General features: G+C 49.1%; 1 protein-coding gene and 1 pseudogene across 1 annotated transcript; both read left to right on the top strand.

Moving 5' to 3' along the window:
• The first annotated feature begins 1,526 nt into the window (after positions 1-1,526).
• On the top strand, positions 1,527-2,255 carry LOC140222767 (LEAF RUST 10 DISEASE-RESISTANCE LOCUS RECEPTOR-LIKE PROTEIN KINASE-like 1.2). The gene has a single exon (XM_072293900.1). It carries the CDS (start codon positions 1,527-1,529, stop codon positions 2,253-2,255), a length of 729 nt encoding a protein of 242 aa, XP_072150001.1.
• Positions 2,256-11,966: 9,711 nt separating this feature from the next.
• LOC117855750 (LEAF RUST 10 DISEASE-RESISTANCE LOCUS RECEPTOR-LIKE PROTEIN KINASE-like 2.1) lies at positions 11,967-15,811 on the top strand (annotated as a pseudogene).
• The last annotated feature ends 8,283 nt before the right edge of the window (positions 15,812-24,094 follow it).

Below are 24,094 nucleotides of genomic sequence, written 5' to 3' on the forward strand. Positions count from 1 at the left end.
ACACATTCTGAATATAAAGGGGAGAGGTTCTATAGCAGATCCCCCTCCCCCTCTCCCTTTCTGTTTCTCCTAACATACAGGGGCCTACTTGTCATTGGGCTAACAAATTCTACTTCCTATTTTTCCTATGCCTCCTTCTCCCTTGCGGCGCAGCCCTGACTCCATGGGTCCCCTTCGTGAGCAGGGCACCGGTAGCGTGGCCCTGCGGTGCACCCCTGTGGCACAGCGGTAGCGAGCGGTGGCAGCGTGGACCGTGGCCGAGACAGGAGGCGGCCTGGGGGTGTGGACCGCGGCTGAGACAGGAGTGGCTTGGGGCTAGCGGTGGCTGACGCGGGCGGGTTGCTCGCCGGGGTGGGGTTCAGCCCACCGCAGGCGAGCGTCGCATGGGTTGCGGACGGCGCAGGCAAACTTGCTGGCGGGGGACGCGGGTCTCGCCGGATCAGGCGAGGCACGATGACATGGTGGCGCGGGTGGCAGGTGGCGTCACTGCCGGACGGGGTGGAGAAGGAGGGGGAGACGCAGCCGGCGCGGGCAAGCTTGCTGGCGGGGGATGCGGGTCTCGCCGGATCGGGCGAGGCACGATGATGTGGTGGCGCGGGTGGCGGGTGGTGGCACCGCTGGACAGGGTGGAGAAGGAGGGGAGATGCGGCCGGTGCGGGCAAGCTTGCTGGCAGGGGATGTGGGTCTAGTCGGATCGGGCGAGGCACGACGACGTGGTGGCGCGGGTGGCGGGCGCCACCGCCTCCGGATGGGGTGGAGGAGGGGGAGACGCGGCCGATAGAGGGGCGCGACGGGAGGGGACGGACGAAATTTTTTTAGCAGAAGTCTTTAATGTAAACATCAGGCCCATCTCTCGTTGATAGAAGTTGGATCAAACAGAAAACGTGGGCAAAAGTATTCCTCACTTTAATAATAGGTATATAGATGTAGATGTAGATGTGTCAGGTTGTCACGACACAAAAATGGCAATAAGTTTTCAGTTATGGTTACTTCGTTGGCAAAGGTGCGTGAGAGAAACAAAAGCTTCTTGGCCAACAAGGGGGTGCATTAGCCAGAGCTGAAGCTGATCATCCTGGCCCGGTCATCACGTTTCCAAATGTGACGGTCAAGTTGAGCTCAAGACACTCCCCAGAAGGCTAGGCTCCTCTGAAGTCTGAACCTGATCCATACGGTCAGTCATAGAATCGCACGAAAGATTTAGAGATTGATATCGCGTTGAAAGACTGCAAGCCGCACACTCCTAGCAAAGATGTTGTTTTCAGAGTACATAACGTATTGCCTGGATGTGTGGTTCAATCAATAATACTGCCAAGACGCCGCGACTTCCCATGCTTTTAACGGGAGAAGCTTACGCACAGATCATAAAAATGAGAACCAGTCAAACAGTTACGAGCTTGGTTTTACATGGTAAAATATCTGACGGGACCCAGTCCCTTCGTTTCCCTTTTCATCGCTGAACTACTCGAGATTCACAGAACAAAGAACCAAACACCTGAAGGTGTTGGGAACTCCTTTTGCATCCATCGATGACTCTGGAACTCTTGTCAGTCACATTAGTTTCCTTGCTACAATTATCATCTGCTGCCATCACCAACTCGGCCAGCAACACAAGCTGCGCTCCGGCGAGGTGCGGGCACGTGAACATCACGTACCCGTTCACGCTCAGCGGCGTGCAGCCGGTGTACTGTGGCTTCCCGACCTTCTTCGAGCTGACGTGCTACGGTGGCTGCGCCTACCTCAGCAGGACGTTCAAGAAGCGCCTGTATCACATCCTAGACATATCGTACGACAGCAACTCGCTGGCGGTGGCCGTCGAGACAACCTTCTCCGGCGACGACGAGACATGCAACATACCGGACTTCAACGTGTCGTCCGGCCTCTTCCTCTTTCCGCTCAACATCAGCGGCAGAAACAAGAACCTCGCCTTCGTCTACAATTGCGAGGTTCCTCCAAGCGTACGGCTGCCACGGCCATGTGCTAACCTCACCATGGGAGCTTCCATCTCCAACGCCGTCGAGCCATGGGTGGGTCCGAAGAGCTGCAGCTCTGTGAGCGTGCCGGTGCGCGGCTTCGAAGGGATGGGCCCAACTCGTGACTATGGGAGAATGATCAGCGACGGGTTCCTCTTGGAGTGGCCGACGCTGGGAGAGTGCGAAGTGTGCACGCGGGACTGCGACCTCAGATGCCACATGCTATTGGTGGCTTGGTGGACTGATGCAGTAGATTACAATTTTTCTTTACGAAGCCCGCTATGACCCGCCCCCGCCCCCCAGCGCGCCGCTCCGCCACCCCTCGCCGGCGTCGCCAGCCCCGGCGCCGCCGCCCAAGCTCCTCCGTCGCCAGCCAGTACGCGTCCTCGGGCAGACCCCAAACGCCACTCCACCCCCGCTGCCCCTCGCGTCCAGCCCCCCCCCCCCCTCTCCCAATCGCGCTCTTCTGGTCCAGATCTGGATCTTCCTCCTGCTGCTCCTGATGCCCGATCCCCTCCGCCCCTCCCTCGCTCGCCGCTCTACTGGAGGGAAACCCCTCCCCCCCGCCGCCGCGCACCTGCCGAGCCGGATCTTGGGAGGATCTCGTCGTCCCGGACACGCCAGATCTGGCCCCAACCTACACGGAAGCGGTACGGCGGGGGGCGACCGCCTTCATCTCGCCGCCTACCCCACAACCACCAGGGCCGCGCCAGCTCAAATCCACCATCTCCATCCCGCCAAGGAGCAGTTACTACCCTCGCCAACCCCGTCGTTCTCCGGCCGTCAACCCGAGCAGTTATGGCCGCCTGCGTCACCATGCCGCTACGCGGCCCGAGCAGCGGCCTCACTCCTACAGGATCCGCCAGGGATCTCCCTCTGGCGTCACACCTCGTCGGTCAGCCAACCAGAGGAGTAATGGCCTCCCCCCCCCCCCCCCGCCGGCCCCCGTCCTCGAGCCTAGAGCACCAGCATCTCCGACGCGACATCCACTCTGGCTCTGAGCCTGGATGGACCCGCGTCAGCCGGCGCAACCGGAGAGAGCGCGAGCAGCAATTTCTTCCTGCGCCCCCCAGCCGCGGCCGTGCTGCCAGACATTCAAAGCTCTCTTCACCCATTGCCAACCACCAATCCTCCACTGCTGCGAACTCTGCTTTCCTTCAGAAGACAAAAGGACGCTGCTTCAGGTGCTTGGCCGTGACCACAAGGCTTCCGCGTGCAGAGACCCCATCCGGTGTCTGCGCTGCTTCCGCTCGGGACACAAGCAACGTTCCTGCCGAGCGGTCCTGCGCCCACAGGCTGCTCCCCCATTGCGACACCAGCCACGCCGACCGGAGCTGCGCCCACCATCGACCTGCCTCAAGATGGCGGCTGCACGGGTCGGCGACCCGGCCCTGAGGCCGAGCGACGACACGCTCCACATCCCCACCTCCTTCGAGATCGACCACGAGCTGCGGGACTGGGAGGGGAACGCGCTGGTCACCTGGGCCATGCGTGTTCCGCCAAGCACCACTGCAAGAAACATTGAAGACGCCATCCTGGAGGAGTTCCGGCTGCGCCCTGGCGAGGTCTCGGTCACAAGGCATCGCCCGGAGGCGTTCCTGTTGCGCTTCCAACACCGCCGGCACTGCGAAGAAGTCAACGCCAAAGGTAACATCAACTTCCGTGGCAATGAAGTATGTGTCAGGCCATGGCGGAGCCTCACTGGTGCTCTTGGCGCGGCGCTCTTCTACCGCGTCCGCATCTGTCTCGACGGGGTACCGAGGCACGCCTGGCTGCCGGACATCGTCGAGCGTCTCGTCGGCCGGCACTGCGCGCTCCAATGCATCGACACCAACTTGCTCCATCCGTCAGACACGCGCAGCATCGAGCTCTGGGCATGGACGTCTGACCCGAGCAGGATTGCAAAGGTAACGTGGCTTGTCTTCACCACACGTTCTATGGATGGCTCGTCCTCATCCGTGCAGATCAACGAGGTCCCTCCTGAACGCTGGCAACGAGGGATCAAGCATCGGGTCCTGGTGCATTTGTGGGAAATCCACGACTACTCCGCCGTCACCACTGACCCGCATGATCCCGACGTGGCGGTGGGAGAGCCGGAGAAGCGGCGCCTGCCCTGGTACTGGGGGGTCCGCGACGGTGACCAGGAACCGACGCCGGCCTTCCCCCAATTCCAGCACCCCCCTCCTCCACGACGCGACGAGCGCAGGGGCCATGACCGCCGGGGCGGTGGCCGGCGGGAGCGGCCTGACGACCACCCCGACTTCCACGACTGGCACGGTCGGCGGGACGACGACGATGAGGACTACGACGACTGGCACGGCGAGAGGCGTGGACACGGTGATCCCAGGCCCCCCAGAGGGGCGGCGCATGGCGGGCAGCGCCGAGAGCGCTCCCGCTCACCGCGACGTCGACACGCCGGTCACGGCAACCAAGGGGGCAGGCGGAGGAACCTGGACGGTGAAGCCCCTCTGGCCGCGGACACCCGCAAGGCGACGGACTTCAAGCTGCTGTACGACCTGCAAGTTGGGTCCATGGCGGAGGCGGCGCAGAAGATGTTCAACCTGTAGCGACGCCATTCTCCGGCAGCGACGCCACGACCGATTATGGACATCTTCCGAAAGACGTCAAGCATCGTCGACGCCACTGGGGAAGAAGCCTGGTTCGACTACAGCGACAACATCAACAACCATTCAAAGGTACCAGTGCATAACATCCAGCCTGTCGTGCCTCTTCAGCAAGTCTTCCACAGAATTACTTCTGCGCTGCCTCCCCCCTATAACCCATCCATCCAGGAGGTGGATGAGGAACTCCGCAGGATGTCTGTGCGCCTGGAGGTGGCCAGCCAAGGCATTCCTGGACAGGCAGTCGGCGCCCTGTCTGGGGCTGAACCTGGCCGTGCTGCTCATGCACCGGTGGTGGGAGGTGAAGCAGGTCAGCAGTCACCAGGGATTCAAGACAATGGCCACATCCTCGACGAGGAATCTGTCCTCCCTGTACCAGAGCATCAAGATGCATCCTCCTTCGGGGCTCTCTTCACCAGGCCGGAACCGCCCCTCCATAGCGCGCCGATGCCGCGGCAAGAACCAGCCCCGCAGGCACAACCGGAGTCAACAAAGCGTCGCCGCCCTCGCCGTGTCTTCGATATGTCAACGGTACGTCGTAGCGCGCGTCTTTCTACTAGACGCCCGATGCCAGTTATGCAACGTGCACAGCACAACTTATGCCGCAAGCTTGGTCTTCTGAACGATGATATGCAGCCTGTGGAGGCCGCGCTACAGGAATACCTCGCCATGTTCCAGGGCCCCCTTCCACCAGAAGTCATTGCGGCGCTTACGGCGGCGTTTAACCTGGAAGATGAGCAAGCTGAAGCCCTTGATGCAGCCATGGCAATGGTGGCCGGAGAAGCAATACAGGATATTCAAGAAGCTGTAGATGCCCTGCAAGTCGAAGGTCCTCAGGTGGCAGCTTAACAGCCCCGCCTTGTATCAATTAGTGCCGTCTATTTCATTATGTCAGTTGCAAGTTCAGTTCGTATGGGCAGCGTGTGTTGCTGCTGCACTTCTTTTGTTAACTTCACAGACTATGCTCCGCCCGGGTTGTAATCTTAAAGCCACAGCTACGTCACGGTTGGGCTTCATCTTCTGAACTGTTGTTGATTCATTTAGCTTCTATGTTACTTCATTTACGTGCGAGTCTGCTACTTCAGTCAAGTGCAGCACCTTATTCCCAAGCGGCCGCGATGATACAGTGGCTCTTTCGGCCACACTTGTGCGAGCTAACAGGGACGAGGCAACGCTCACCCCTCAAATTGATCGGCCGGCGCTCACCACGGAGCCAACGCACGTACGCCATAGCCTTAACCATAGCCTTAACCGAACGCGTTCTACGTCTGTTCCAATATGGTGCAAATGAATATTGAGATCCTATGTTGGAATGTGAGGGGACTAAATAGAAGAGCACGAAGAGACATAGTCCGAGAAACGATTACGGGTACCTTATGCCATATTGCATGTCTTCAAGAAACCAAGCTTGCTGACATTGATCAATTCACAGCGGCTTTCTTGGGAGGCCATAGGCTCGACAACTACTGTTACAAGCCGGCGGGGGGCATTTCAGGCACGCGAGGAGGCATTCTCCTTTTATGGAATGCTAATTTCGTCAAGCTATCAAATGTGCTCATAGGGCAACACCACATTACGGCGACAGTCACCATGTTAGAATCTCTAAACACCTTTGTCTTGACGGTAGTGTATGGTCCGACCAGCGCTAGCAGGAAAGCCGAATTTCTCGCCGAGTTGCAATCTACAAAACCGCAAAATAATTCTCAATGGCTTGTCCTTGGCGACTTCAACCTCATTTACAAAGCGAGCGACAAAAACAATAACAGAATAAATCGGCGACATATGAACATGTTTAGAGAAGCTTTGGATGCATGTGACCTCCGTGAGATCCGCCTTAACAACAGAAAATTTACATGGAGTAATGAGAGGAGAAATCCCACTCTGGTTCGGCTTGACAGAGTCTTCGCAAATGTACAATGGGAAGAGGCTTTCAGTAACCATGCACTTCAAGCGTTGTCAACTTCACTTTCCGACCATTGTCCGCTGCTACTTTCCAATCACGGTGGTCCTAGACGACCAAAATCGTTCAGATTCGAGAATTACTGGACGAAGTTGCCAGGTTTCAGAGACACGGTCACACGAGCTTGGGCCGCTCCGACAGCACACGTCGAGCCTTTCCACCGCCTATATTATAAGCTTCATCACACGGCCGTCGCACTACGGGAATGGTCTAACCATCTGATACCTGACGTGAAAATGCAGTTTTACATGGCCCTTGAGGTCATATTGAGATTGGACATAGCTCAGGAACATCGCCCCCTATCCGACGGTGAACGACTGCTGCGTAGCCGACTAAAATCTCGAGCCATGGGGCTGGCCGTTATTGAACGAGCACGTAGGAATCAGGCCAGTAGAACAAAAAATATGAAGCTGGGTGACGCAAACACGCGTTTTTTCCATCGACGGGTAAATGCTAGGCGTCGCAGAAATTTCATCCACAAGTTAAAGAAGGACATCGGCTGGGCATGTACCCATGCATAAAAAGCAGTAGAGATACAAAACTTCTTTACACGAACCATGCAACAGCCACAACCACGACGGGCAGACTTAAATTGGGACATCCTGGGGATCAACAATCACGACCTTTCCTCACTTGATGCAACATTCTCTGAGGATGAAATCAAGAGGGCTGTTGACAAATTGCCGGCAAACAAAGCTCCGGGACCGGATGGTTTCACGGGACTCTTCCTCAAATCATGCTGGGATATTATCAAACAAGATGTAATGGCGGCCATCAACGCCTTCTACTCACTTCGATGTAACAGTCTTGGCCTCATTAATTCGGCGAATATCATACTACTACCAAAGAGAGAGGAGGCTGACTCCGTCCAGGATTTCAGACCAATTAGCTTGATACACTCCTTCATTAAAATAATCACCAAAACGCTGGCGCTAAGGCTCCAACCACACATGAACGCCATTGTTTCTACATGTCAGAGCGCTTTTATCAAGAAGAGGAGTATACATGACAACTTTATGTCGGTACGCAATACAGTGAGACGTCTCCATCGCAACGGCGTGCAGGCCATCTTCCTTAAACTGGACATTGCAAAGGCTTTTGACTCCGTTAGGTGGGATTATCTGCTTACACTAATGCAACGACTTGGTTTTCTGACACGCTGGAGGGATTGGATAGCGGCGATATTGTCCACATCTTCTTCTAGGGTCATACTGAATGGGGTCCCAAATCCACCTCTAAAACACAGGAGGGGGTTACGTCAAGGTGACCCCCTCTCACCGCTCCTCTTCGTCATAGCAATTGACCCGTTACAAAGGCTACTACACATAGCAACGGAAATGGGTATATTTTCTAAACTACGAGGCCGCGGGCCTTCATGTCGGATCTCAATGTATGCGGATGATGCGGCTCTATTCATTGCGCCAAGAAAAGTGGAGATAGATGCGCTAGTGAACATACTGAATATGTTCGGCGAGGCGACTGGGCTCAAAGCAAATTTTCAAAAGTCAACAGCTCTACCTATTCGTTGTCAAGGGATAGCATTAACAGATACACTACAGAACATGCCAGCCAAGCTCGGAATTTTCCCAACCAAATACCTTGGCCTTCCGCTATCTACATCACGGCTTAAAACGGTAGACTTCCAGCCTCTGGTCGACAAGGCAATAGGGAAACTTAACAGTTGGAATGCACGAAACATGACTGTAGCTGGGCGTTTGACACTTGTCAAATCGGTGCTGATAGCCCAACCGGTATATTTACTCACAGCTTTACAGGCTCCAAAGCAAATCTTGAAGACCAGCGATACCAAAAGAAAGCAGTTTATTTGGGCCGGAAATGAGAATGTCACTGGTGGGAAATGTAAGGTGAATTGGACGCGGTCTGCCAGACACAAGAAAGGGGGTGGTCTTGGGATTCTACACCTGGGCAAATTCTCCAGAGCGTTACGTCTGCGTTGGCTGTGGCAACAATGGATGAATGAGAACGCCTTATGGGATGATTGTGATGTCCCCTGCACACAGGCTGACCGTAAGTTATTCGCGGCAGCCACCACTATAACAATCGGTGATGGCAACAGAATTTCATTTTGGGACAGTGGCTGGATCGATGGCCAAAGGCCCCGGGACATGGCGCCCAACCTCTACAGCATTTCAAAAAGGAAGAACAGATCGCTGCGCGAAGCCATCACAAACAATGCTTGGGTCACAGATATCGACCTCCAGCACCAGAGCTTCTCGGTCACACACTTCATGGAGCTGCAGAGAATCTGGAATGCGGCGAGCCGTCTGCAACTTCGACTAGGGGTCCCGGACACCATTCGATGGAAATTGACGGCCGACGGTCACTATAGCACGAATTCAGCATACCGAGCGCAGTTCTTCGGGTCCACAAACACCAACTTCGAAGCCATCATCTGGAAGCCGTGGGCGCCACCAAAGTGTAAGTTCTTCAGCTGGCTGGCGTTTCAGGACAGAATCTGGACAGCGGACCGGTTGCAACAACGGGGTTGGCCGTGCAACCCAAATTGTGCTCTCTGTGAAGCAACTCAGGAGACGGGGCTACACATGTTCACCGCATGCAATTACACAAGGAATGTCTGGGCTCAACTAAGCGCGTGGACGAGGTGCCCGGCCATTGAACCAGAATGCTGGACTTCACATGACACTCTGCATGACTGGTGGACGGCTTTAGCAGGCGCGCAGGTCGCTGACAAAAAAGGCTTGAGATCTCTCATCATCTTAGTTTTGTGGGAAGTTTGGAAAGAACGTAATGCGCGAGTTTTCCATCAACAGGAACAATCCATCCCCCATTTAGTGGCTCGAATAAGGGACAAGGTAACCACGTGGGTGTCGGCAGGTGCTGTGCACCTGGAGCAGTTTCTAGATGCCGCAAGGCGCAGTTGAGTGTATATAAGGGTGTCTTTTCAGTTTATCTTTTTGCCCGCGAGCTAAGCTTGCAGTGCGCGGCATGTAAATCTGTTTCGCCCTCGGGCATTCCCCTTTATTAATATAGCGGCAGCTCTCCTGCCAGCTCGTTTCAAAAAAAAAAAAGTGTGCACGCGGCGTGGCGGGGAGTGCAGATTCGTTGCGCGTGCATTCCAGTGCATCTGCTCCGACGAGTCGCTCTGCTCAACAAACCCACCAGGTTTTGTGCTTTTCTTGTCTGACTTGAGGAAACTTGAAGAACACTTATCAAGGTCAGAAAAAATTTCCTTGTAGTCTATAGTACTCAGAAGCAGACTCTTCCAAAAAAAAAATGCTTTCTGCAACCAGTCAAGTTCTCATCGATGTTTTGGGGTCCCTCTTTGTAAAAAACAGTATACATGATTCAAAAACAAATAAATTTAAATTTATATCATTAATCAGGGAAATCAACTGAGGAAAGATAAATGTGTAATTTTTTGTGGACAGTTTAATTTTAGGATTATAGTTACTGTCAGTGAGATATAAAGAACCAAAGTTGTAACTGAATCTATAAAACTGAGGAAGAAAAGAGGAAAAGCAAGGTATTATCTCCGATAGCAGCTTACCTTGAAAAAATAAATATATTGTTTTTTATGTTATCACTATAGCAACTATTTTGTACGTTTGGTTTCCTTAAATGGAAAAAATAAATACCCTGGCTGATTTTGTTCGTAAAAAGAGAAAAAAACTACTTTGACATCTTGTTATTTTGTCCGATGATCTGGTACAAAATTATAATTTTGTTTTAGCAGATACAAGGAAGAAACAGAACGTCAAGTTAACTTTGATTGGTATGTTCTTTTGCTGGTCAATTTACTTGAGCGGAGTGCAAATTCAGTTAGCTGCTACATAATATTGCTATATTAGAAGTCATGTGTTCATTCTTACTAGAGAATGCACTGTTACATATCTTTTGATTGTTCATTTATCAAATATAAAGATGATAGTGTTGAGCTTGAGCTGTGTATCAGCTCAGTTATGTGGGGGCCTAGTATTTTGTAAGCCGAATTTATCTCTGCTTTTTTTAAAAAAAAACTTAACTCGGCAAGAGCACTGCCATATCATTTAAGAAGACTAGAATCTATCTCTGCCTTACTGATGTGGTTGTGTGAGTCATTCCTTGGTAATTTTGCGTGAGTAGTGGTCTTTTTTCCGCTGCTATATTGATCTTGCTAGGAAGGAATCGCGGTACTGCTACTCTTGACGTTTGAGTGTTGTCAGCCCTGCTGCCACTCCCGGCCAATTAATTTCCGAATCCTCTCCGGTTAACATGCGCCCACCGCCCAGCCTCAGCGACACAACGGCGTATGCCTCTGCCCCCCGAGCTCCCGATGGCAGGCTGCGGGCAAGGTGGACATGCGCCGGTGAGTCCCTAGCTCGGTAGCTCCCAATTGCGGACTTGCCCACGCATCGCTATCGCGTACGTTCCGCTGCTACAGTAGCTAGTCTGCGAGGACGACGGCAGAAATTGGCAGATAAGGTTTTAGGCTTTTTAGCTGCATGCAAGAAGACTTTGTAAGATCAACTGCATCATGTGGATCGCGACGCCTCCGTGGCGCATTGTGGTCGCTTTAATTAGTGCTTCTGCCCTTTTTAATCCTTCGGTCTCATACTCTCATGGAGATTTCGGTGTACGTTTACTGCTCCCACTTGCATTGTGGGTAGCTCTCGATGGCTTTCCCATGATCCTGGCGCGTGGCAGCCTGGATTGTGGTTGTCTCGCGTGTACTCATGCCCAATTGGTGGTGACATCGACGACTTGACAAGATCGTGGTGCGCCCACTGATGACCACAATAGTCAGCTTGTGTGAACGCTGATGAACTAAACTATTAGCACGTGGATTCAATTTCAGGACTTTTTGATCCGTCGCGCTTGTCGTCCTTCCCAAATCCCAATCAATAATGTGTCCAATTCAAGACTACTGGGCACACTCTGGTAGCTCGAGTCGGGATTCGGTGCGGTGGTTGACTGGATCGTCTTCTACCTCCATCTTTGGTCCCGCATGACCGCTACCTCTGCCCCGTATGGTTCCATCCATCTGCAGTTGCGTCGACGTATTCATTACTCGCTGCACGATCTCACCTCCTTCCTCATCCAGCGGCTGGTGACGCCACTAACCACATCACCACGACGCCTCGCTCCTGATCTGGATCCACTGACGGCTAGTGGCACACCTCACCGTTCCGCACGCAGCTCCCAAACACCAACGGGCTTTCCTTCCAAGAGGTTGGGGATTTAAGGTTCGGAGGAGAGATAAAACTCCCCTAGAAACCCAAATCTCTAACCCGGTGGCAGCACTCCGTCGGTTCTGGCAGCAACGGTAAGTAAGCTAGTGGATTGGCCACTACATTAATATTTAGTGGTGCACCATCGCGTAGCATTTGCGAGATTAAGTAGCTACATTTCTTTTTCTTGTATGATGGGTCGACCATTGTATTGAATTCATTCATGTGGAAAAAAGGATCAAATTGGACTGACCACTGCTGACAAGTACCGGAGACTACTAAGCAAAGACTTGTCAGCTGGTCACCTCAGCGGACGGTCCTCCACGGCAACGGCAAGACTTGAAAACTACGGTGCTCCAGGCCTATACATGAAACAGCCCAGTGACCGCATTTTCACATATGATCTCTTCAACACTTCGTTCTCCCAACATCTGCAACAAGCGAGACATGACCGTGGTGCTCTTGCCATCACTTCTTCTCCAGGCTGTGGCCTTCTTGCTACAGCTATCAGTAGCAACGTCCCAAACATCAGAACCCGAGCAACAAGGCTGCTCGCCCAAGGCATGCGGGGACCTGAACATCTCCTACCCGTTCTGGCTGGAGGAGCCCGGCCGGCCGCCGTGCGGGTCGCCGCCCTTCCAGCTCAAGTGCAACGGCAGCGGCGCGTTCCTGACCCACTCCATGTTCCAGGCCTACCGTGTGGTCCGCATCTTCACCCAGAACAACTCCTTCCACGTCGTCGACGAGAACCTCCCCCTCGCCACCGGCTGCCCGGCGCCGTGCTTCAACATCTCGCTCGCAATGGGGCTGGGCGCGTTCGCCATCAGCAAAGCGAACAGCGAGCTACGGTTCCTCTCCCGATGTGACGAGACTGTACCGGAGGTTCTGCCTGGATTTCGGCGCCTGCCTTGCGACAACTACTCGTTCGTCGGGTTCGGAAGGCGGTATGGCAGCAGCAGCGTTCTTAGGGAAATACCTCAGGGCTGCCTCGTCTCCGTTGTGCCCACTCTTCCAGTTCCGGCTCCAGATCATAGGCACGACTACGTCGCGAACATGAGGAAAGGATTTCTCCTGGAGTGGACGGTGGTGTCAGGGGATTGCTCCAAATGCACTGCAAGCGGCGGGGAGTGCATGTACCCTGACAACGGCTTGGGTTTCTCCTGCAATTGCCCTGACGGCATCCACTACCCCATGAACTGCGGTGAGTACATGTTACATTGGACCTTTACACTCTAGGTCGGTTGACGCTATTTTGGTGATTGTAGGAAGAACCAAATTAATGGCGATTCCATAACTTGAATGTAAAACAATATATGTTTTCAACAAAGGCAGAGCCACAGAGGGAAATCTCTTATATAAAGAGCATTATATTCCTTAGAGCAGTTTCGTGTAGAAGCATCGATCAGGTCTATCAGCTATCAGAAGGCTATAGATGTTGACTATAGTTTGCGTGTACAATCAAAGGCATCTACTGGTCTAGACTTTTCAGATTTCTCTTTTCTTTTTCCCCACTTAGTTTCATTATTTCCATACACTTTGTTTCTCAAGTAGAGCATTATATTATCATGAAACTCAAAACTCCAAGGCCTATATTAGAATGCACGGCTCTGCTTGGTATGCAGACCGAAAAGAGACCAATTGCTGTAATAAACTTACAACTGGTGAACTCATGCATCCCCAGATACAAGTTTGCAGCCTATTAATAGTGATTATTTATGTAGTGCCTTTCTTATGAATACAAAATCACCTAGTTCCTCCTAGAAGATCCCCCTTTTTTAATAATAAGACCATTCATTCACTACATATTGTCAACACCACCACTGTTCATGATAATCAGTGTATATGCAGTTCACTAAAAATAACCATTAACATGGTACCTTCTGGCTACCATACTGAACTTATGGTTTCGGTGACTCTGTTCGGCTGGCTGCTTTGCAGCTGGCTGCTGCTGCTCGGCGGAGAGCAAGCAGCTGCAGCAGCACGCACCAGCAGGCAGCGGCAGCAGCCGAACAGCACCATATCATTGTATCAAGATTAAATTCAAGCAACACACCTCCATGCAAAGAAAGTAGGATGCATGCCCTTCACCATCTAATATAATGATGTATTTTCCTTTCCCTCTTGCACAGTCCATCTGCAAAAATATGGAGACTTCAAATATCATACGCATTCCCTCCATTTGGAAACATCGATATATAGTACTACAAATATTGCCTTTTCTTAACTGATGTTACATTTTCCAGGTAGCAAGCGGACTGGCAGAAAGATAATACTGATAGGTAATTAATTATATTTAGCCATTTCCTCATATCTAATAACCATCTATTTCAATAGTGACAAATGGTTATTTTTTATACATTAGAAATTATTTTTGAATTCAATTTCCGCAGGATCATATATTCACCATTTTAAAGTTAATATTTAAAATTCAGAACAAGCAACATTTATGCCTTTGGATAAAATAGTGGTAAATTTGGAGAAAAATTTGAGAGTTTTATCTTGCTTATTAGACTGTTGATACATTGTATCGAAACTGATATAACACTAAGTATCGTTGTTTACCGAGTGCTGCATGTCCATAATATAACTTCCTTTTTTCTATGACAAAATTGACACATCATTTAATCTCAGTGTTGATGACAGTAGCTGCAAGCTTGCTCCTTCCATGTATGTATGTGCTGATATGGCATAGAAAGGGGCAAAAACTATGTTCTCTCTTTTGCAAAACGAGTATGAGCAACAACGAAAGGAACATTGAGGCCCTACTAGTATCGCATGGATCACTAGCTCCAAAAAGGTACAAGTACTCAGAAGCAACAAAGATAACATCTTCGATGAATAATAAGCTTGGAGAAGGTGGTTATGGTGTTGTTTTCAAAGGAAGGCTACATGATGGTCGTCTAGTAGCTGTGAAATTCTTGCATGACTCCAAAGCAAAAGGGGACGAATTTGTGAACGAGGTTATGAGCATTGGCAGGACCTCACATGTTAATATTGTTAGCTTATATGGGTTTTGTTTGGAGGGATCAAAACGAGCTCTTATATACGAGTACATGTCCAATGGTTCTTTAGATAAGTACATTTACTCAAAGAATCCCAAACAAATTTTAGGATGGGAAAGGCTCTATGCAATAGCAGTTGGGATTGCTCATGGATTAGAATATTTGCACCACAGTTGTAATACGCGCATTGTCCATTTCGACATCAAGCCTCAAAATATCCTTCTTGATGACAACTTTTGCCCCAAGATTGCTGATTTTGGTTTAGCTAAATTGTGTTGCACCAAGGATAGTAAGCTTTCGGTGACCGGTGCTAGAGGAACAATTGGATTCATAGCTCCTGAAGTGCACTCACGAACATTTGGAGTGGTTTCGATAAAATCGGATGTTTATAGTTATGGAATGTTGTTGCTAGAGATGGTTGGAGGCAGGAAAAATGTGAAATCACTGTGAAGTTACACCGGAAGTTGAGGAAATCGCAAAAAAGATGAGTTTGATTGGCTTGTGGTGCATACAAATATTACCTATGCATCGCCCTACAATAACCAAAGTTTTAGAAATGTTTGAAAGAGGCTTAGACGAATTGGAGATGCCATCAAAACAAAACTTCAGTCAAGTATTGTAAGTTATTTTCTCTACTCATTTTTGCACTTGTCCAATGCCAATTTTCATGAAGTTAATGCACACAACTACTTTTCTCTTTTTTTTCAGCCAAGGTGCAGATTATAATTTGGATGTAGAAAGTACAAGTTCCAGCAGTCCTACGAAAACACAAGCTTATAGTGATTACTGACATGCTAAAGATCAAGGTTGAAGGAGGCCTTGCGAGTTCAAAAATCCTACAACAGTGTTACCCAAACTCTGTGAGATGGTCACCTACTCACCTATTCTAGAAGTAAAAACATCATTAGGCATTTCATAGAAACTGAAAACATGTCCCCACAATAACATTGTGTATGTACCTATTGTTTATAGTAATGTGGTTCAAACATGTCCCCACAATAACAAGGGTCATAAAAATGCTGGAGAAGAACGTAAATGAATTGGAAATGCCCCCAAAGCCATTGCTTCATGTCCCTCGGAGCCGTCATATTTTTCATCTTAAATTAGAATTTCCTGTCGGGACTCGGGAGAAGCATCCCTTTTAAGTGCGTTTCTGCAATCCAAAAGCAAATTACTGAAGTAAACTCTTTACCTTCGAACTTACCAGCCTTTATCGAAAACTGTGAATCAATGTGTCACATTACATTAATACATTCACAAAATGTGAGCATAAAATTCATGTTGTTAATTTATTTCCTTCGCCCAAGTATTACTAGAAACCTTTCCACAGGAGAAGACACTAATATAGTACATTTTGACAAACACTGAGGAGAAGAGGTCAATATACTCCATCCGTCCCAAATTACTATTCGTTTTGAATTTTTTAGATACATAGCTTTTACTATGCACCTAGATATATATTATGTCTAGATACGTAGCAAAAATTATCTAGAAAAGTCAAAACGAATAGTAATTTGGGACGGAGGGAGTAGTACATTTTGAATTGCTGCTCATGCGTGTTTCAGATTCTTAGCCACCCTTTTGGAGGTGTCGTAAGGGTGACTGGGTGACCAGGGTTGATCGATGTTTCTGTAATATATTGAACAAATTAGGCGTACATGGTTCCCTCGAGATTGGAAAGTTATCAGTGTGTATAGCATTTTTCCTGAGACCTGAAATCCATCAGTGCCGTTGCCAGCCGGAAGCACCACCTGCTACACGCACGGCATGACTAGCTTCCAGCAGTATGCACCCTCTCGATCCCTCTGGGCGCATTGGCATGCGTTGCACGGAAGGTAGATGCCATGTCCTAGAACCGCTCACACAAGCACCGTCGCCGGCTTGCCGGCGCCGTCGAACCAATCTTGCTTGCTACGCCTACTACGACGTACTAGTGTACTACTTTAGATGGGGACTGTGAATTTTGACAAGTCAGAATCAGCAACATTGGTCGTTATTTGGAGCTGTAACATACTCCAATCTCTGAATAATCTGGTTACGCTCGTAAGCAACGGTCCGGTACGTTACGGTACGGGACGGGAACGGGGGAGAAAGGATAGGGAATCGGTGCTCGTAACTCAAAAGAGGAGGGGGTAAATTAGGTAACTTAAAATCTTAATCTATGACTTCCACTACTTTTGCATCAAATTTAAACTATATCATGCTATCAAGATGTGCAACGATAGTTGATCTAGTGTGAATTCCTCATCCAAAATAGGTTTTGCAACTTAGAGCTAATCCTAGCAAGATACTACACTAGGAAAGTAAAGGCACACAAGTTTAAGTATGAAACACGAAAACGTAAGAGGTGAAGAAGAGGAAGCAAACTCTTGATATAAGGATTTATCCCGTGGTGTCGGTAGGTACTAAGCCACCACTAGTCCACGTTGTTGAAGCACTCACACAAGAGTATTGCTTCCCGATCACCAAGTCTCTTCCGGGACACCTCTTGACTTGCCACAAAGGCTCGGCCACTAAGGCTCACGCTAAGTTCCCCAGTCACCTTGATACCGTCTTCACTAAGGAGCTTCTCCACGAAGGAATAGGGTCTCCACGTCCCCGCACATGGTTGTCGACGCCGCTCCACACCAAGCCGGAGGGTCGACGACTTGCCGGCAAGCCGCCAAGGCTCCAAGGCGCCGTCACACCTTGTACACTTGTGGTTCACCGATCACAAGTTAGGCACACCTTGCACCCTCTTTCTCTCTAGGCCTATCCTAACACTAATCACTCTCCTAAGCTTGTGCTAAGCTATTGATTAATCACTTATGCACTTTTGGTGGCTTGGATGTGCTCTTGATGAGTTTTGATCTCCAATGAACTTTTGCACACTCTAGCAACTTCAAATGGGCGAGTGGAAGAGTATAAATAGCCCAAGGCATCAAAGAGCCGTTGCTCCAACGGCTAGTTAAATTATACCATCGGATGTTTTGATGGTCTATTTAGGCATGCATCGGAACATCCGGTGCAACTAGCCGTTTGCCTCCCCACGCCCAAGTTCTTCACTGACTCATCCAAAAATTATCCGATGGTACTGTCGGCATCCGGTGCTCTAGGGTTTTTGCCCAAAACCTCTTTGGAACTTTGCAAAGTAAATATGCTTCATCCGACGGTCACCTGGGCATCGGAACATCCGGTGCTATAGGTCAATTTCTACCTTCTCTAAGAATTGCTCTGACGCTACTAAAATTCCCACCGTTGGATCATCCGGTGTTTCCTGGAACTCAAGTTAATTTCCCCGTTGTACTAATTTCTTCGATGCTTGCTCCGGTGAACCATCGGAATATTCGATGGTGCTGATTTTTCTGTGTTAAATACCACCACTTGCACATCAAAGAATATCTCTAGATTTTCTTTGTCATTTGGATGCTTGAATACCATAGAATAATCCTAAATACCATGACTTGGTCACTTGAATACCATAGCTTGGATACTTGAATACCATGATTTGGACATCAAGAATACCATAGCTTGGATACTTAAATACCATGATTTGGACCTTGCCATCATTTGGTTTACATACTTGGGACCTAGAAACCTACAAGGCACATGCTTGACAAACCATTAGTCCCAATAATTATATTGGCACTCAATCATAAAAATCACAAATTATAGCTTAATTGGACCATGTTCGCTACAACAGAAATGCTCACAGGTTAATGAGCCAAATGAAACGTGGGTTGGCCCGCCATTAGCCCCTCGCAGTACGTAGAAAGAAAGGCCTTCATTGGCTCATTGCATTTGAAGTTCTCTCTCGAACCTTTTTGGAGCTGTCTCAACAAAATCAGATATTTTTTGTTAATGAATGATGTTATTGCTCGGAGGATAGAAAAAATGTGAAATCAATGGTTCAAAAGCCCAGTGAAAAATATTTTCCAGATTAGATTTATGACCATTGCACAAGATGATAGATTACCAGTCCTTTGATGTCACAACTTGAGTTTGAGGAAATGGCAAAAAGGGTGACCCTAATTGCTCTATGGTGCATGCAAATATTATCCTTGCATGTCCCTAAAATAACCAAAGTTTTGGATATGTTCGACAGGATGCCACCGAAGCAAAAAATTCTGTCAAATAATTTAAGACACTTCGATGCACATTTATGTCCTTTTCTTTTGTAAAGTTCGAGCAACAAAAAAAGGGTACTCGTCTTCACTTATTTCTCCCTTTGCAGCGAAGATTCAGCTCACGATTTGAGTGCAGAAAGTGCAAGTGCTACCAACCCTAGGAACGCACGGGTGCCTGACTGCCTGCTGCCTGGTGAAGTGTTTCGTTTTGAAAGACAGCCTAGTCCGTTACTAAGAAAAATAGAAACAACGGCGTCAGAGGGTATTTACAGGCTAGAGCAGTGTGTGATCAAAATGACAATTCTTTCTGCCTTTGCAGGGGTCCCTTATCTCACCAAGTCTATATTTAAGCAACGCCAGAAGCAATTTGGCATTGTTGTATCCTAACTCATTGTCGGTGTTTGGACCCGGCAACAAGGGGGGTGTTCGAGGTAGTGTTTGGTTAGTGGGGCTCGCTGAGATCAGGAACTCGAAGGTGAATACAGACACATGATTTAGATAGGTGCAGACCGCTAGATCGCGTAATACCCTACGTCCTGTGTGTTGGTTGGATTGAATTGCTTTGGAGGAGGTCCCTACCTCACCTTATATTGCCGGGGGCAGGATTACAGGTCGGTTGATTTACAAGAATACTAGTTGGATTCAACTAGGTGGATCCTACTCTAATTGCTATAAGTAGTTTTCCTAATCCTCGACTAGTTCCTGTCCTGCCACATAGACCACGCCGTCCTTCATCGTAGTCTCCATGTTAGACATGTTCCGGTGTCCATCCCGGTATCTAGGACTGTCCAAACATTCTGGTAGGCCCACTTCCAAGTACTTTTTAGTCAAATGCAGCAGTTCCGAGTACTTTTGTAGGCTTCTCCGACTAGTTTTGTTGCTCTTCGAATACTCCATCGGTTTTGAGTCTTCAAAACGTACTCGAGACTGCCATGCGGCTAGAATGTGCTCAAACTTCATTTAACTTAGTCTTAAATCATCAATCTTGAATTTTTATATGGAAGTGCAACAAAAGTCATACTCCATATGGAGTATCCCCCAAGTCTTAGATTGAATCGAGGAATCAAGTTGAGGGAAAATCTGTAATTTGCATCTCTTTTCCCTTAAAACCTAGAAAAAAATCTTTTTAGCCGATGGGTACGTGGCACACAGCCCCCAAGCCGTTACACGACTAGTTTGGTGGGTATAAGGGTCAACCTTTGGTCAACGTAATAGTAACCTTATTTCTTCCGAAATTACTAGTAACTGTCAATCTAGTGCGAAATCTTCGGGTCCATTAAAACCTGAATATTCCTTTTATTCCCACCACTATTACTGCATTGCGGTTATAAATAATGGAGAAAAACATCCCTTCCATTCTACCTTTGCTATCTGCTCTTTCAACTTCCGCATTGTAGCCCTAGCGCCGTCGTTGCCCCATCCTCGAGCGCTAGCGCCGCCACTTAGCCCCCGAGCGTATGCGAAGAAAGACTCTCGTGGGAACAAGGATGGGAAAAAATCAGCTACAACCAAGGCGGTGGAAGGCGAGAAGAAGAAAGCGGACAAAAAGAAAGAGATCCAACTGCCAGCCCCCAAGTATGGAAGGACGGACCAAACTACGCCGCCAACTCCGGCATGCACCTGGAAGTAATCGTTGCTGAAGGAGGAAGATATTAAGGCGCTGGTGGCAGTCAACCTTCTCTAAGGAAAAGACGTCATCAACTAGAGGCCTGCCTTTAGCAACCCCTAGCTAATGGAAGAGTACCCGAAAGAGACGGTAATCTTCTCGCATTTCATAGAACGTGGCCTGGCTTTGCCTGTTTCCGACTTCTTCGAGGTTTGCTTGATTACTACAAGTTGGAGCTTGTACACCTCAACCCCAATGGCATTTTGCACGTCGCAATCTTTGTACATTTGTGCGAGGCTTTCTTGGGGATCCAGCCCTACTTCCAGCTCTTTCGCAAGTTTTTCCGTGTCAAGCCACAGCCCAAGATGCAGCACACTGAAGTAGTCGGCAGGGTTGGAATTCAGATGAGAGAGAAGCTCAAGGGCATGTACTTGGATTATGAGCTCGTAGACTCACATTCTGGGTGGAAAGAGAAATGGTTATACATCGGCAACCACGATCCCAAACTCTCTAAGGTGACAGGCCATCGCCCAACTTGGAACAACTGGTGGCTGGACGAGCCAAGCCACGGAGACTGCCTGCAACTACCCGAGCTCCTGGACAGGATAGCCAAACTCAAGCAAGAAGGGCTAACAGGAGTTGGGGTAGCCTTTAGTTTCATGAAGTGATGAGTTCAACCCTTGCAACTGCGGTGCACCTAGGGCTATGACTACTCAGGTGTCAATGACTCGTCCAGGATGTCTCCAGAAGAACTCAGTGTGGATGAGGTCATAGCGCGATTGAGGCGCCTCTTCAAGAATGCGGGCAAAATCCCAACGATTGTGTGAGAGTTCTGCGCCACCAACCTACCAAGAACTGTAAGTACCCATGGCCGCAGCCCCCGAGTACTCATTTTTGGCAAATTTTGATGTACTAACTTGTATGTCTGTGTAAGAAGACGTACACTTGTATTGCTCTGCTCCTCCTCCTCCTGAATCAGAAGACATTGAAGCTGCTCCTTGCATCCATATGGTAGCGAGCGTGAGGAGTGAAGCCGAGGAGAAGGAAGAATAAGAAATCGAGTCCATCAGCAGCTCTAATTCTGAAACTACGAAGGACTTTGTGATCAAGGCCCAGCCATCTGACAAGGCTAGGTCATCCTTCGAATCATCAAAGCGCGTAGTTGAAAATGATCTGGAGGTTGCTCTAGCTCCGCCGCCAAGGAAGAAACGGACCATCACTGGGAAGCGTGCCGTGAGGAAGCCTCTGACTACCGAAGACGTACCTCCACCAGTAATAACCTTTGAAAGGGCAAGATCCTGAGGATCAAGTACTACTAAGTAAATCTAACACCACCATGTCTACTCAATATAGCCATGGTGGTTTGCAAGTAGTCGGAAAGGTGGCGGAGGTGAAGAGGACGACTATTGAAGTTGTACAACAGTAGCTGCCAGCAATTGAGGAGGTCATCGAGATTGAAGATGATCCAGAACCCCTCGTTGCTAGGGCGGACCCTGCTATCACAAGGACTACTCGAGAGACAGAGGTGGCAATGAAGGCTGGCGAGGATCGGACTGCAACCCAACAAGCTGCGCCAAAGAAGTCGTCTCCAACCATCAAGCCACTGCGCTTATCAGGGGAGCCCTTTCTGAAGTTGAGGCTATCCTCAAAGTAAGTATTGGTACTCCATTTTACTACTAATTGTAGTTTGTTATCGACTTGTAGTATTTCTCTGACAACTTGTCTTTGGTAGGAAATCCTCTAGCTTAGAACTGGGAGGGGCAAGCGTGAAGACTGTGACCGATGGCAGTAGCCACTCGGTTCACGATGTTGCCCCAACGCCAACAAGTCCACCACTAGAAGAAGATCCTACACCGGTGAGCAACTCAGGTGTAATATCTCTTGTAGCTACGTTGATGCATGATGTAATAAGTTGCTTGACTAACGTTGTAGTGCCGACCCCTGAGCAACCAGTGCTCGAGGCCACAGTGGTGACTACCTCTGGGGCCGTGGCTACTCTTGTAGCCCTCAAGCTGGAGGTAGAAACCAAAGCTGTTGAAGTGCTGGAAGTTGTGGCGGCCATCCCACCTTCCGAGCCAAGCCCGTCGAACAGTCGGGCCATGGTTCTGCTCAATGCAGTAGATGCTAAAGCACATGAGGAGCCATTGGCAGCTGGCGAGATTAATATTGAAGACATCCAACTGATCGATGACTCTACTTGACATAGAGATGGAGGTCAGGATGATGGAAATGTACCGCCATGTAGGTGCATATGCAGCGGTATGCTTCTGATCCCATTGATCCTATGACTTGAAATCAGTACCCGTATCATGACACGAGTACTTGTTCTGTTGTGCAGGATGTAATCAAGCATTCCCAAAGAAAATCTCAGATGCTTCAGGGCTATGGGGACACAGTAATACGTGCTGAGGTACATGCCTAGGAGCTTGTGAACAAGAGGGAGTACTCCTCCTGGTTGCTGATGAAGTACGACGGACAAGCCGCCGAGTGCCGAAACAGTGTCCAGCAGTTCAAGGAGGAGAAGGACCGTCTCAGGAAGCACAACAAGTCTCTGAAGCAGCCACTGAGAGGTAATTTGTCTTTGAGTACTGACTTCACTTTGTTATGCTTAATTTCCTTTGAATTATTCCTGCAAAAGGAGAAGAAGATGCGCAAGGACGGGGAGGTCAACTTGGTCAACGCCATGAAGACCCTCCAGGAGCGTGAGACCGAGTTTGAGGCTGCGAAGATTGCTCTGAAGGAACTATCCGAGGCAGCTCAACCTATTGCGGATATGGTGGAGCCCCCAGCTAAGGGTGTGGAGCCCCACCCTTTGTTTGAGATACTCAAGGAAGTGCCAGCAAAGTTCATCGGCTACGTCTAGAAGATAGCGAAGTCAGTCTCCAAGTAGCTGCTAGGCTTCGTGAAGTCCTTCTACCTGCAAGCTGACCTAGCTCCTATCACGGAGGGAATAGTGGAGAGACTGCTCTGATGAGCTCTTCCAGCAGTACCTACAGGAGGTGGACCCTATCGTGGAGGAAGTCGCGAATCACTTGGACCTTGAGTAGTCTCTGTAAGAAGTGAACATTAGTTCTTTGCAATGTAAATATTATATGAATGAAATGTAAATATTTCTAAGTCTTGTTTGCAATTTTTATTGCTTTCGACTTGTTGTTTTAGTGCATCTTACGAACTACCCTGATGATTGCTCGTATAGTAGATGTAAGTGTCTGCGCACAAGGCTACTTTGATGAGCCTCTTTAGATACACAATGTAGAGTACTTTAGGATGCGACTCCTTTCTGCGGAGTACGAGTACTCAAGGTATCTGGGTAGTCAGACCTCTTAGGTGAGTAGACTCTTCAGGATTTCTTTAGCTGGAGCCTATCTTTCACAACCTCTCTAGGTTGTTCTGATGTTGTGCTCTCGAAAACCTGGAACTGCAAACTTATTATTACAAGCCGCGACTAGACAGACTTCTCTAGTAGGAAGTAACTCAGGTAGTTTAGTTAAGTCTTGAGTTGCTAACGACTTCTTTTCTGGGAGCTGCCGAGGGACAGACTTATCCAATGAGTTAAATAACTTACAAATTTAACTGCGGACTTGTCTTTGCAAGCTGCTTTTGGACAATTTTATCCAATGAGTTGAATAACTTGAAAAAT

This window comes from Setaria viridis, chromosome 5 (genome assembly GCF_005286985.2).
Source record: "Setaria viridis chromosome 5, Setaria_viridis_v4.0, whole genome shotgun sequence".
Taxonomy (NCBI): domain Eukaryota; kingdom Viridiplantae; phylum Streptophyta; class Magnoliopsida; order Poales; family Poaceae; genus Setaria; species Setaria viridis.